The 15,343-nt window shown below is 37.8% G+C and overlaps 1 protein-coding gene across 4 annotated transcripts in view; it reads right to left on the reverse strand.

The window, feature by feature from the left end:
• APC (APC regulator of WNT signaling pathway) overlaps nucleotides 1–15,343 on the reverse strand; it is a 103,408-nt gene that overhangs the window by 19,553 nt on the left and 68,512 nt on the right. For 3 of the 4 annotated variants that reach the window (XM_040580270.1, XM_040580271.1, XM_040580273.1), the window contains 3 exons: nucleotides 7,688–7,792; nucleotides 3,915–4,037; nucleotides 935–1,313 (listed from right to left, as the gene is read on the reverse strand). In XM_040580270.1, coding sequence (XP_040436204.1) covers nucleotides 935–1,313; nucleotides 3,915–4,037; nucleotides 7,688–7,792 — 607 coding nt within the window. The remainder of the gene's footprint in view (nucleotides 1–934; nucleotides 1,314–3,914; nucleotides 4,038–7,687; nucleotides 7,793–15,343) is intronic. The other variant, XM_040580272.1, reaches the window with a different exon arrangement.

Below are 15,343 nucleotides of genomic sequence, written 5' to 3' on the forward strand. Positions count from 1 at the left end.
TATTAAATAATGTCACTTAATGCGATGCTGTTTCTTTGGGTATTATGTCCTTATGAATGGTTAATTAAACTCTTTTTTTTTTTGGTACTGGATGATCTCAAAGGTCTTTTCCAACCTACAGTATACTATGACTCTCTAACTGAGAGGTTTTAAGTCCATATTTTTGTGAGTTAGATTCTGGCTAATGCTCGAATGGTATCTGTACATCGGTACATCAGTACATCATCTTCAGAGCACTGCTCCTGCTAAATGGCTCTTGCAGTAACTCCAAAACCCATGACAAAGCCCACTGATTTCAGTGGTACGTCTGTCAAGAGACACCTACAGCCAGTATCACAAAATACCCTCAATTCATAAAAGCAGCTAAGCAATGCAGAAGGTTAAATCCTTTTTCTGACTGTTCCCTGAGAAAGCTCCCTTACGGTGTCACTTTCATATTTTAATACTGAAATTTTTCTTACATGCATTATAAATAACAGTTCATACGATATTGAATAGACTGAGATTATTTAATTTGTGCTCTCTGTCCCTGTCCTAAATGAAATGTGCCATCTCCTGAATACACCTGTATGAAAAACAACTTGGCATTATTTACCTAAATGCTTCATTATTCATTAAAACATAAAATAGATGGAGTACATATTCAATATCGATTTACACATGATAAATATAAACCACTAGAACTATTATCTGGAAAGCACACCAAGGTCTATGATTTAAATAACAAGTTTCTAAATTGGGTATCATAACTGTAACAGGTAAGATTTCCTAACACTACCTCAACTAAAAAAAAATACAATCTATACACACATACACACACATATATATAGGAAAACTCACATTTAACAAGAAGTCAGATTAAAGTTGCACTTTCTGCAAATTCACTATTTTCAATATATCCTTGAAAAATTTTTATATGGCTTGCAGAACCTACTTGGGTTTTTGTCTTCATCCATGCCTTGTTCATGTGCTTCCTGCCATTCCCAACACGTTTCACAGTAAGCACGGATCTGCTCCAGAAGATGGAGCACACGGATTTCCCGTCTGCCTCGTTTGTCATCAGGCTGGGAGTGAATGATGTTATGCAGTGCTGCGCTGGCTCTGGCACGGGCCTCTTTACTACCACGAGAGTTTCCTAACAAGACAGAGTCTTTATCGTTGCCATGTAAAAGCTGGATGAGGAGAGGAAGACATCCAGACTGACGCATGGCTATGCAGCTGTCTTGGGAGCTAGACATTGCTAGCAATGTTCTTGACATGTCATCTTTATCATGAGTACCAAGCATTGATAACAATGAATACACCATTTCCACCTGCAGGTCAAATGATTTTAAAAATACAGTTACATTTAAAAAATACACATCAAATTAAGCTGAAATGAAATCTGAATGGTACACATGAGCAAAACCCCCTTATTTAATGGCACAAAACCCCTGTGCTATTTAGAAATAACTACATACTACTACTACTTCAGCTTTCATAATTAATAAATCTTACTTTGTCGTTAAATGGCCAGAAGAAGTGGGTGGTAGCTGTATGTAACTGTATTAATCTTTACGACCAATAGCAAAGACATCCAAATTTCCATTGTACAAGAAGATTAAATAAACATGCTAATGAAAGTGTTTCAGTTTGAGAAATCTAAAAATGTACTTATAATTAATTATCTTAAAAAACCTGCGTTCTGCATGAATCACACTTTCATGTAAAGATGCTCTTCAGTGAAAAACTCTTTGTTGTGTGGTATTAGATACAATAATTCTAGACAAAGGATAAGGATGATTACATGAATTATTAAGTTTAAATTAAGCTAAAAAACCTGCCAACCATGTATTTCAAAGTTTTCCTTTAAAACTTCTTCAAATTAACATTTTTTGTTACAATGACTAATTTGCATATGGACGAGATTATTTATTGCAAATGCAAAACTGAAGAGTTAAATTAACACTTTTTCAAGTTTACAGGGATAAAACCAGTAAAGCAAACAAATGCTCGTTTAATACATAAATAGAATACTGAGCATCTGTAAAATTAAATCAGGGCATGCAAACTCAGCATTACACATTTAATTTGGAGTAACCAAATTTCTCATCAAAAAACAGCAGTTTTTGAGGGATTCCCTTGGCCGTCATGTAATGTAGTGGTCAATGCACTTTTTGGTTTGTCTCTCCCACTCTTGTTTTCTTCAGTAATGGTTTTACATCAAGAAATGCATTTGGTTCTAGTGAACTTTCAGTAGAGTAACAGGATGTAGAGGATGATTTTAGATACTACCTAGAAACTCCGAACTCCTAAAGCCAAGATAAACAGAAACATTCAAAATCAAAACACAACATAAAGAAACTATCAAAGGGAATTGTAAAGTAGCAGTGTGGTTTTTGTTTTTTTTAAGGAGGAATGAGTCTTTGGACTGTTAGGTAAAGTTTTCCACTAGTAACTAGATATTTGCACTGGTTACCAGACCAATGAATGATTTTATTTGGTTTCTTCAGAGACAATTCAAATGCACCTGAAGATGAGTACAAATACCAAGTTACAAAAAACCTGGATAGCAATGGCTAGACTAAGCAGCAGGTTTGTTAACATGTACTTCTCTAAACAGTATGGGATTGCTGAAGCACTAGAAATCTTAACATGTGAAATTGTATGATCACATGCAAAATCCACTGAAATAGTCCTGGAAAGAAGCCAATTTTATGACAGCCTAGCATCCCAGTTTGGAGATCCTGTCTTCTTGACTGGCGAAAATCAAATAATAGCATTAAAATAAACCACTGGGATTCTTAAAGGAGAGTGAATTGAGTCTGCTTTAAGCATGCCTCTTGACAGATATTTCCAGTGGCACCTTTAATCTAGTATTATTTGGATTTGGAAGCTAAAGTTTTTGTCAGAGAATAAAGCTGAAGAAGCCACCAAAATCTGGCCTTCAGTTTGCAGCAAATAATAGTATAGGAAAACCTAAAAAAATAAATTTGTGTCTCTGTATACACACACTGCCCACAGACACATCTCTTTCTAAGTTTGTAAATGCATTCCTCCATTATGATTCTCTAACACTTTTTCCTTCTTCTCTGGCATTAATAGTCAGCTTTTCCCACCCACAGTACACTCAGTTCAACCTGTTTCTTTGCCTGTATCCTTTCACACTTAGTCCCTTTCCCTACCTGCAGGGCTCTCCTGTTTGCAGCTTTTGGGAATTGTACAGTTTGCAATGAAAACTTGCAGACAGACAGACTAGCTGATGTCATCTCCACTTGGTACTTGCATACAGTGCAGGAACAAAACTACAACATTGTAACGCTGTTTCAAGTAATTAATACTATGTCAAGCTAACAGGATCTGCTTCCCAAAAGACTGCGCTCAGCACGCCGACAGTCTATACTGCTGCCGATTCCAGAGGCAGTATAAACTTCAATGGTTCATAAACACAATTTTGTGTTACAGATTTCCCCTTTTCTACCCCCTCTCTTTTCATGCTGCACATACTTTGAGCACAGTCTTTTGTGAACAGGTATTCATCACCTTGAAGGGCTTACATAACTTTGGGGTTTTTTTTTGTCATCCATTCAATTCCTTAACAATTGCATCTGTTTCATGGATTTAGACTCTGGAAAAGTATTCAAAGAACTGCTCTTATAAGCGTTAGCTTTCATCATGGATTATAAATCAATACCACAAGCTTTTTAGATACTCTTGTAATTTCTAGCAATTATTTTTTCCTTACCGTAACAACTCTTAACTGATCAAGTTAAAAAAATAAGGATTTCTCTGCATATATTTTAAAAGGTGAAAAAAAAATTCTATAATTTTAACTCCATAAAATTACTATGCGTGGATAGATTGTTCAGCTATTAGTAGTACTATTAGCAGAAACAATGAGGTTATTGTATTAGTAAAAATGTAGCATTAGCGACCTGTGGTTTGCAATCTTCGGTTACCTTGGTACCCAGGTGACTTGTCAGTCTACGAGGAACAGAATAGTTGTTACTAGAGCTCATAACACTGGCTGTCTCGTGGTCCATTCGAGCAGCAGAACCCTACAAATTTAAACAACAATTCAGTATAAAACAAAGTCTGAGTGAAAAAAAAAACTACTGCCTAATTCAGTTTCAACACTTAGTCATGAACCGTCAACTTAACTTTTGCTAAGTCAGGTCCTCTGCTGTGACACTACTTAGAGGTTACTGTTACGACTGGGGTTTATTAACCTCTCTTCCTGAAATTAAGTCTCAATAGCATTGCATTTTCAATAGGATTATTTCATAATTACTATTTTCACCGAGAAGGAGGAGAAGTGGGGTTTGCACAACAAATTATAATTTTTGCAGAAGGGAAAAAAAGCAGCCACAACTTTTATGTCAGATTACGGAGTGCATAGAAGTAAGCCTGTACTTCTTCAGAACACAACCAGGTATGCAAGATCTAACAAATAAAAAGAGATTCATCTAGACAAGGGGTAACTCCCTACTTGATTTGTCCATATCAAAAGCAAATTATGAGTGGATGAATCTATTTAATTTTTAATGAAAAGCTATAAAATAATGCTGAGACTATTTGCTGTATTTTTCTAGAAATTAATTGTAAATAGAAAGATCCTACCTGTACTAAGCAAGACTCAGTTATTAGCCTCTTTGTACTCTTTTAATCCACTTGATGTATTTACATTTTGCCTTTTATGATCTTTTATCCACTCTTTGCCTTTTTTCTTTCTTTGTTCTTGTTTTCTTTCTTTTTCTCCGCTTCTTACCTGTGCAGTTTCCCTTACTACATCCCTCCCTTGCACTCACTATACATTTAAGTCGCGAACACTTTTAGTATCAGAAAACTGTTTTGCTGAGGTAGTCACCAGTCTTTTGTTGATCCTCTACAAAAGCTAAAACCTGTTCATGAAATTATTAGCTTAATTTGCAAAACATTTTCAAACTATCTGGATCAATGTGTATCTTTTTTTTTCCATAAAAAAATGTAACACTGAAAAAAACTGTATGAAAGAAACTTCAAAATAATTCCTATGTTTTTTCTAGGTGCACCATGAAGAAAGAAGACTATTCCTCTTTCAGTATTTGCTGTTCATACAGTTCAACATTTTAAATTTGAAGTTGAAAGTGACTAAGTAAAAGATAGAAATAACTTCACGTAGTGTTTGTCTAGACAGAAAAAAATTCTAGTTATACTGCAATACTTAAAACACACATTATTATACTCATCTCTCATTTGAATCCAGAACATTTCACGCATGTTCCAGAGTAAGTATTATGCTAAGAGCATAACAAGAGCGATTTAAATTCACACAATTTATTCCAATATATATTTCCTATGTAAAAAAAGCCCTTATTTTCTCTATTAATGACTCAAAATATTAAAGCTTAGAATGAAAATTATATTGGGTCTTCTCAGTCACTTAATCTGCAGCGCTAAGAATATGGGAACAAATTCCCAGATTTTTGCACCAAGCAATCCCTTCGTATCATCTTGACCTCAAACTACATTCTGAGAAATACAGGTTCAATGTAACACACCAGAATTCTCCATTAAGTTCAGTACATTACTGCGTGCAAGAAAGTAAAAAAGACTTAAGTTTGGAGCACTACCTATTAAATTCACCATGGTGTAGACAGAAATAGCATAATTTTCCTATTGTTTCCCCAGAACTGTATCAGCTTTGATTCAGATAACTATTTCCTTCAGAGCTATTATGTGGCCTTGCTACTTTGAGGATGCCAGGATGCCCAAATGAAGAGTAAATAAGTTTTCTTACTGACTCCCAAAGACTGGTGTGAACAAACTAGTTGGTGTCAGGTGTGTAGCCATTCATCTGAGAAGATGGGAAACGACAAGATGTTCCATGGACCCTTCTTGTGTAGAAGCCTCTTTTACAAAATGTTCTCCTACCTGTCTACTTCATCTTGTTTTCTCCTTTTATGTTTTACTGTCTTTCACTCATTGTTTTACTATGCTTGCCATTTACTGTCAGGTGATTTTCATATTTTGTGGCACATTTTCGTAACAAAATATTCAATCTCACTGAATTCCTTTGCAAAACTTGCAAAACAAAGGTATGAAAAAAATTTACTTTAGCAGCAGGACAGTGAGCATAATGGAAAAGACAAGACATCTGAAAGATGGTGCACAAAAGGACATACCTTTTGTGCATAATCCTGAAAAATCCCGGATTCAATTGGCAGTATTTCAATTAACATTGATTATATGACTACAAAACCAATTAGAACTGAATGATTTGGTTGAAACTTTATGCACTCCAGTGAACAGTGATTGCTTGAAGTATATTGAGCTGGTTTATCAGAAATAAATGTTACGCCTAATCCATTAAACCTCCTCTGTCTGGACTTGCATTGAATCTAAATAATGCCCAGATGTCTGTTTTAACACAGATTCAGCACCCTGGTTCTATCCACCTCCAGGAGGAAGCAATCTATGTGATGTACACATTTTTAAGAGGCAAAAGTCAAAACTGCACAAATCATCAACACATGACCTCAAACGAAGTATGAATTAATCTCCCACTTGCATAGGTCTGCCAAGACATGACAAACCCTTCTTCCTTCCTTCCCTGGAAAATACATTGTCCAGAAAAAACTGATTCATACACTAAAGATGGATGATGCAGCCACAGTGCATCAATTATTTAAATACATTATGCTTTCAGCCCCAAAGCAGCACTGAACTATTTTCTTCCCAAACAATAAAGCTGCCATAAGAATTAGAATCAAAGCCTCAAGCAATTGCTCAGATACACCTGATAGAATTTAATTTCAAATGGTGATCAAACATACTTCAAAAGCAGAATTATGGGCTGTGCTTAATGTTTATTTAAGTGAAATATTCTAGCCAAACCACAAATCTTTCTAATAAATCTTCTTGTACAAGACACTTTCAGAAATATTTAAATAATTCTACTTCCCTGGAGTAGCAAAAATACTTTGCATATAAATTCAAATATTAAATTTGTAGTGTGAAGTTTTAAGAACCCAAATTACTGGTGAGAATGTCTGATATAGCTCGAAATCATGAAAGGAATGATCACTAATAAATCAGAGTACTTTTAGCCAAAAACAGAAGTCTAATTTTGATAAATACTTGTTTTAAAGGCAAGAACGTACTGCACCCCTCAAAATATTCCACTAATGTATTTCATTGATAAAAGCAACAGCAACAGAAGATTATGTAGAAGCATTTCAGCTCACTTCCAGATTACCTCAGATACTACTGTTTCAAAGCTTTATCTAAAAAAATATTGAAGTAACATTAATAACAAACCTCCCATTTGGTTCTCTTATATTTTAAAAAAAATCACTGGTATTTCATTGATAATTTCTAAGGTGAAAAACTGAACAATTTCCCGTAATTAAACCATATTTCTAGTATTACAATTCACCTGCAGTAAAATATGTTTTCTATAGTTATCTCCTTCATAGCATTAGGCTCATTAATCATTCAAACAAAAGAAAAATGGTCCCTGCATTATCAAATATTTATACTTCATCTTACTAAAGATTTCCTTCCAATAAATACAAGAAATTTCTCACATATAGATGCAAAGAAGAAAAACGTATCTTTTTAAAATGAGCAAGCACACAAACACCATAAGGTATATTATACTCATACATAACCATTGTACATTTAAAATATTTAATTATACTATCAACAAACAAAATCATCAATTTACCTGACCGGTACTGCTAGTGGCCACACTGATTTCTGCTGCTCCTTGACCTTCATTCTGCCTTTCTGTATCATGGGAACCTGCATCATGCTTGCTTTGAGGTGTTCTCTGTTAATGTAAGAGTTTATGAAATTACATAAAGAAAAGAAGTACATTCTACCATCGAAAGCTTTCTAGACTGTGAATGCATCAATGCCGCAACCTCACAAAGCCATTGAACAATACTTCGCATTTCATAACCCTTAGCCTCAAAAATTAACAGCTGAGGTTGAGTAGCTTCGAAAAACTGCAAGATGAAAGCGAAGCGTGTCCTCTGAGGATTATAGCCCTGCAAGACAAAGGATTTGCTGTGACACACAGAAACACCATTTTCCACCAGCTGTGCTCACATCGCTATCAGAAATGTAACAGAATTGGAACAAACAACTGTCTTCTCTGCACTGTCACATGATCTGTGCATTTACTGCAGACTACAGCTAGCATAGGTCAATTAAGCTTTGCATTCAAAGATGAATAATTTCTGCATGAACAGAAGAGTATCTCTACTGTAAGAGTCCTTCTAAACTTTAAGGACAAACAGTGCAGGAATAACCACTTGGATGCAGTAAAATTTATATAACCTGATACTAATCCATCTGATATTTCATCAAAACAAACTCAACTGATCTGGTTAGCTGTTCCTTTTTTCAGTTCCTTCAGGAAACACAGCTTTCAATACATGTATGTGAAAATTAAAAATGGTGTCCCTGCTGCTGAGAGGGATAGTGTGTGATCAACACAAAAATCTGGCCTTTACACAGTTTTTTCATAAAGCAAATAGAATTAGCAAGCAGTGCTAATGAACTGTGCGAAGTATCCAGTATTATCTATTAATGTGTTTAAATATTTCAGATTTTCAGAAAGACATAGATAATCCTGTCCACGGAAGGGGCTTGAAGGCTGGAGTTGAATATCACCTTACCTCTGAACAACGGTTATTCTCAAAGTATTAGTTCTGATGCCAAACCTTATTTTCAGACTCAGAGGCTGCCACCTTAACATACAACACTCTTGTATCCCTCTCAATTAATTTGTTTAACACTTGGTATATTCAATTCAGTTTCTATGCAGCTCTGCAATGTTCTTAAGCAGTACAGCTTATGATAGCATAATCTGCCTCACCTTGCTTTATGGAAATTTCTCTTTTAACTTTGAGCAAAAACACACTTTTCATCAATGTATGTACAATGAAACTTCTTTAGTTACTGGGTGATCAAACTCGCACAGTATCACTGGCTTACTATTTTGTTCATATAAAGACACTGGAGTCTCAAACCCATAAAATATTTAACGAACAGTATTTCAGAAACCAGTAACTAAGTAAATACATGTGATGCGGTAATTCAGGGATAAACTTAAAGAATGGAATTATACAGTTTAATTAGCAATAAGATACATCAAAGAACACAGCAGTATTGGACAAAGTAGTAACGTGAGATAACTGAAATAAACAATGGCTAACATTTTTCTTCGTATTATATGTTCAGTTATGGAAACTGAATAACCCATAAAGCAAAACTCACAAAATATTTTAGGAGAGACAGTGTCACTATGCTTTCAAATGTGATTTGCAATTTTATAACTCGCCATCTCTGCCATTGTGTATGAAATGGTATTGTTATTGACGATTATACAAGAACTAAAGAAATCATGGTTCCCAAATAAGCATGCAGACTCATTTAAGACCAGGCTGTGCCATACTACATGCTGAATAAAGTATAATGTACGATATGCTGAAACCCTGCCTCATGGTACCTTCAATCTCAAATACAGTGTAATCATGAGTTTGACAAATTCTAGATCTCAAGCCTCCAGTACAACTCAGGACAGAATTTTCCAGTCATCAAGTGACAGTAATTTTCAATCCCATGAAGAAAGTAGTATTCAAGGTACCTAGAGGCAAAAAGCTGAACTATTCATTAGCTGGGCTCTGACCCATTTGGTCACCTGAAGGGGAATACTACTACTCTTCCAAGAACACTCCTGGGTTTGCAGCAGTTTTTTTGGGGTGGTGATGATGGTGTATCTATTAGTTTTGATGCATCTAGAGTACAAACACAGAGATTTCATTCCCTGACAAGAAAAGCTTCTGCTCTTCTCGACACTCTGTCCTTCTCCCGTTCACTTTATTTTGTTTGCTACGTGCTGTTTATGAATGAAGTGGCTTCCCATTCTCACCAGGCACTCTCAAAAATACCCCAATACACAAAGTAGTCAACATAACACCCAAATGAATTTACAAACGTAAGGCAATTTTTAACAGTTACTAGTAGCACTTATCTAACTTTAAACATAGCACGCACTCACAACAAGCACACATGTTACTGTCACAGGAGTCATCAGTTGGGCTTGAATGTCAAATCTGCAAGTCCACAGCGAAGAGTTTTTACCACTTCAGCTACTCAAGTAACTTGAAGCAAGAAGCTTTCCCTTCATGCAGACTGGCCCAAAGGAGTTAACAATAACACAGGTGGCAGACAGCAGGTATTTACTGAAAAATGATTCTTTATATAAATAGATATTTATTATAGATGTATTAATTTATGTTGAACAAGTATGAAAAAATATTTATTATATATGCATATTATATAAAATATAAAGCCAACATGTATCAACACACATATGTACGATTAAAATGTGGTTTTGTATAGATATAGCATGACTGTAAATAAATTAGTGTCCATCTGTCAGACTGTGGATCAGTGGTTGTAAATACAACATAACCCCTGCAAGTATGCCCCCTCTTCACATTACCTTTTAACACTGAACATAGGACATGTGGATGAAAATACATAAATTACAACCACATCAGCAAAGAACCAAAGCCCAAAAGCAGCAGCAGACTCTACAACCTCCACAAGGTACAGCAGCTAGAGAATGGCAAACAGGTCCCTGGGTTAAACAGCATAATCTATTCTAAAGCGTGATTTTTGCAGAGGCTTATTTTAGAGCCCCCTATGATTAGTGTATTCTGGCATCACGCTACAAAAGTCACTCCAATGGAGTATGACAATTGACAAATTGATGCTTTTGCATCAAAATGGTGGAAAGCCACACGTCTATTACAGGAAGATAGAGCTGCTGCTCCCACCTTGTTTGCCACTATTCTTTAAGTGTTTCTGAAGTCAACACTAATTATCACTTGTTAATTATTGATTTCCCTGTATTTACTAGTAGAAAAATGATAAATCTCTAGCTATTTTATGGCATCTGCAAGCATAGTAGGCCTTGATTGTTTTTGCTATGACAATAATTATGATTATTTTTAAAATTTTTATTAATTATTGCTATGGCAATAAGTTACAAAAAATTGTATCTAATACTCTGTCAACATGAGTTGCCAAAGCAGCTGCTTGTGTATTTATGAGAAAACTCTTTTATGCTTAAACCACTGGGGTTTTTTTTCCCAATAGTCAACTACTCTATTATTTTCTGTATACTGAAAACTACAGATAACACATACTGGTATAAGAAAGAAGGTAAGACAAAGAACAACACAACAACCAAAATAAGAAACCGTAAGGTTGAAACGATTTTGCTGCGGTTGAGTCAAAGAGAAAAAAAAAGTCTAGTGAGTCAAATCCTTGAGAAAAGTTCTGTCCATCACACTTTGAAGTTTAAAGCTTGCTGAGCATAATCTCTGTACAAAACAAACCCCTTACATTTTATCTACAGCAACACTGCCCATTGAAAATCCTTCACATATTTCAGATGACAGATACTATGAAAGAAAGGCCTGTACCAGTATAACAAATTGAAGCTCCCAGGTGAAACACGTGCCAAGAATTTGCTTTTTCCTTTTATGCAATGTCATGTTTGTACCTGACAGCCAAAAATTCTCTTTGGAGGGGTCTAACTCTACAGTAGATTGTAGATTTCAGACTTCATTACGAAAAATCTTGCAAAATAACTAACAGAAGTCCATAAAATTTGAAGGCACCATCACTGTAGGTACATTACTTCAACTTTTTCCAGTATAATTTACACGACTTAGTAATTTGCCAAACCTTAGGAACACGTGCCAAAATTTTCTGTGCTCACTGATTTCCAAAAGCTACTTTTATGGTGCACAGTAAGACCAGATATTGTCCCCCAAGACATACTGCACTTGGATTCCACAGTGAATGGCATCACCACAGGGACCAACTGTATTCAGCAGACAAGGTATGGTATTTATTATTGTTGTTACTACATCTTTATGAACTTTAGAAGCACATTCAATTTGGTTACCACTATACCAGGCACAGTATAAAAATAAAACAAATGCCTCATCTTTGTATTTTTCAGTTATATGGACTCTGCAGTTTCACTGCTACTACCTTCCCTCCTTGCCACCAGGCAATTTCAGAATTAGAGCCAGCTGTCTTCCATAGGAGATGGCCATCCTTTAGAAATGATTAAAACACACTGTGAAGTATTAGTAAGTGTGTAATGAGTGCCTCCTTTACCACCAGCACCCTGGTAACTCTGTCTTAAAACACACATGTAACTATACAACCTGCCATTAAGACACTTTACAAGTAAGACACACCACAACAAAATTTTGATTTATTAGAATTTCCAAGTATTCATCAGCCAAATAAACTGATGAAAGAAGTGAAGAACTAAACCAAAAACTTCTTTAACTCCGTAGCTGCACCTCAATGCTGTTCTGAGTCCTTGAGCTTAAATGAATCCAAAATACAGAGGTTTTTTTCATCAGAGATAAACACACCAGGGACGTGATGTGTCTGACTAAATGAGGCAAAAATACCTGTTGAGAGGCTGGCCAATTAGGTAGGGGGTGTTTTAAACTAGGAATGATGGTATACAGAGCAATTCCTCAACAACCAAATAAGAAAGCTGGGGATAGGGCAGGCAAGACGAGTGCCCTGGTTGGTAGGAACACAAAGGCAATCCACACAATTCAGACGAAGTAGAATCCCCTTGAGCACAGGCATATAAGGAATAAGGGAAGCAGAACAGCCTTGTGGGGAAAGCTCTCAAGCATGTTCTGGGGAATTGGTGTGCTTGGCTGTCTCTCTGGCATGCCTCTACACTGATGCACGCTGCATGGGGAACAAGGAGGAGTTAAAGTGTGTGCAGCCACAGGGCTATGACCTCTCTGGGATCGTGGAGATGTGGTGGGATAATTCATATGACTGGAAGGCTGCAATTGAGGAATACAGACATTTTAGGAAGGACAGGCTGGGAAGGCTAAGGGGAGACCTTATTGCTCTCTGTAGCTACCTGAAAGGAGGCTGTAGACAGTGAGTGTCAGTCTTTTCCCAAGCAGCAAGCTACAGAACAAGATGAAATGGCCTCAGGTTGTACCAGAGGAGGTTTAAATCAGATATCAGGAAAAATTTCTCCACTGAAAGGGCGGTCAAGCATTGGAACAGGCTGCCCAGGGAAGTGGCTGACTCAGCATCCCTGGAGGCGTTCAAAAGAGATTTAGATGTGGCACTTCAGGACATAGTTTACTGGGACTCGGCAGCATTAGGTTTACAGCTGGACTTGATCTTAAAGGTCTTTTCCAAGCTAAATAATTCCATCATTTTAAGACGAGAAGAGGGAGTTGTCCTTTACAAAAGACAGCAGCTAGAGTGTGTGGAGCCCTCCCTGGGGTCAGGAGAAGTCAGGAGTCAGGCAAGAGCTTATGGGTAAAGATTAGCAGGCAGACCAACAGTGGTGCTGTTGTAGTAGATGTCTGCTAAAAGACTTCCTGATCAGGAAAATGAAACCGATGAGACCCTTTCCGAACAACTGGAGGAAGCCTCATATGCACAGGCCTCGTGGAGAACTTCAGCCTCCCTGGTATCTGCTGGAGGGGCAACAATAGGATGAAACATTCTAGGAGATTTCTTGAGGCTCTGATGACAACTTCCTGACACAGGTGACTGAGTAGTGAAGAAGGAGAGGTATTGTGCTGGACCTGATACTTAAAAAAAAAGGAAGAACTGGTCAAGGACATGAAAGTTTGAAGCAGCCTTGGCTACAGTGACCACAAGATAGTAGGATTCAGGATCCTAAGAGAAGGGAGAAAGGCAAAAAAACAGGACCACAGACCTGCACTGCAGAAGAGCTGATTTCAATCTCTTCAGGTACCTGCTTAGAAGAATCCCACGGGATACAAGCCCTGCAGAGAAAAGGGGTGCAGGACAGCTGGCTAACATTCAGGAATCACCTCCTCTAAGCAAAAGAAAGGTCCACCCCAACAAGTAGGAAACACAGCTAGGGTAGCAGGAAGTTTGTATGGGTAAGTAAGAAGCTCCTAACTGAACCTGGGCGTTAAAAGGAAGAGTACAAGAGGCAGAAGTGGGGTCAGATGACTGAGGAACAAAGACTTGCTGCCAAATCATGCAAGGATGTGAAGAGCAACAAGGACTCCATAAGTACATGAATAGCAAAAGGAACACTAGGGAAAATGTGGGCCTTCTGCTGAATCAGGAAGGGAACCTGATAACAAAGGACACAGAAAAGGCCAAAGTACTCAGTGCCTTCTTTGCCTCAGTCTTTACCAATAACAACACCCTTCAGGAATCCAGGTCCCCAAAACCAGAAGGAAAGTCTGGAGCAAAGACAATTCACCCTTGGTGGGGAGTCACCAGGTTAGGGAGAGCTTAAGCAAACTGGACATAGGTTAAGTCCTAATGGTTTAACGGGTGGCACACATGGGTGCTGACAGACAGCGATGATGCCATTGCAAGGCCACTAATGAATGGTCATGGCAGCAGGGAGAGATTCCGTAACACTGGAGGAGAGCAAATGTCACCACCGTCTTCAGGAATAGCAAGAGAACCACCGGCTAATCAGCACCACCTCCATCCCTGGTGACTGAAGGTGATGTAGGAAATCCTCCTGCAAGCATTCCCAAACATGTGAAAGACAAGGTGGTGACTGGGAGCAGTCAGCAGGGTTTTAGAAAGGGGCAGTCAGGCTTGACACTTCCACAATGAGATGACTACTTGGTGGGTGAGGCATGTTTTCTGCACCAACTTTAGTAAGCCTCAAACACTGTCTCCCATAGCATTATCACAGACAAGCTGACAATGTGTGGGTTAGCTAACAGGACAGCGATGTGGACTGAAAACTGGTGGAACAGCTGGGCACTGGAGGGTTGTGACCATTAGCACAAAGTAAAGTTGGAGGCAAGTCACTACTGAGGTACCCCAGTGGTCAATATTGGGACCAGTACTGTTCAACATCTTCATTTTTGACCTGGATACTGGGACACAGTGCACCCTTACCAAATTTGCAATGACAAAAAACAGGGGAGAAGCCAATACACCATATGGTTCAGTCACCTTTCAGAGGGACTTGAATAGGCTGAAGAAATGGGCTGATGAGAATCTCATGTAGTTCAACAAGGGGAAGTGCCAAGTCCTGCGCCAGGGAGGGACAACACTGGGCACCAGTACATGCTGGGGGCTATCCAGCTGGAAAGAATAGGACCTGCAAGTCCTTGTGGACAAGCTGAACAAGCTAGCAACTGACCCTTGTGGCAAGAAGCCCAACAGTATTCTGGGCTGCATTAGGTAGTGTGTTGCCAGCAGGTTGAAGGAGGTGACCCTTCCTCTCTACCCAGCTGGTGAGGCTGCACCTGGAGTACTTTGCCCCTTTGCCTCTCCAGTACAATAA

This window comes from Falco naumanni, chromosome Z, assembly GCF_017639655.2.
Source record: "Falco naumanni isolate bFalNau1 chromosome Z, bFalNau1.pat, whole genome shotgun sequence".
NCBI classification, from domain to species: domain Eukaryota; kingdom Metazoa; phylum Chordata; class Aves; order Falconiformes; family Falconidae; genus Falco; species Falco naumanni.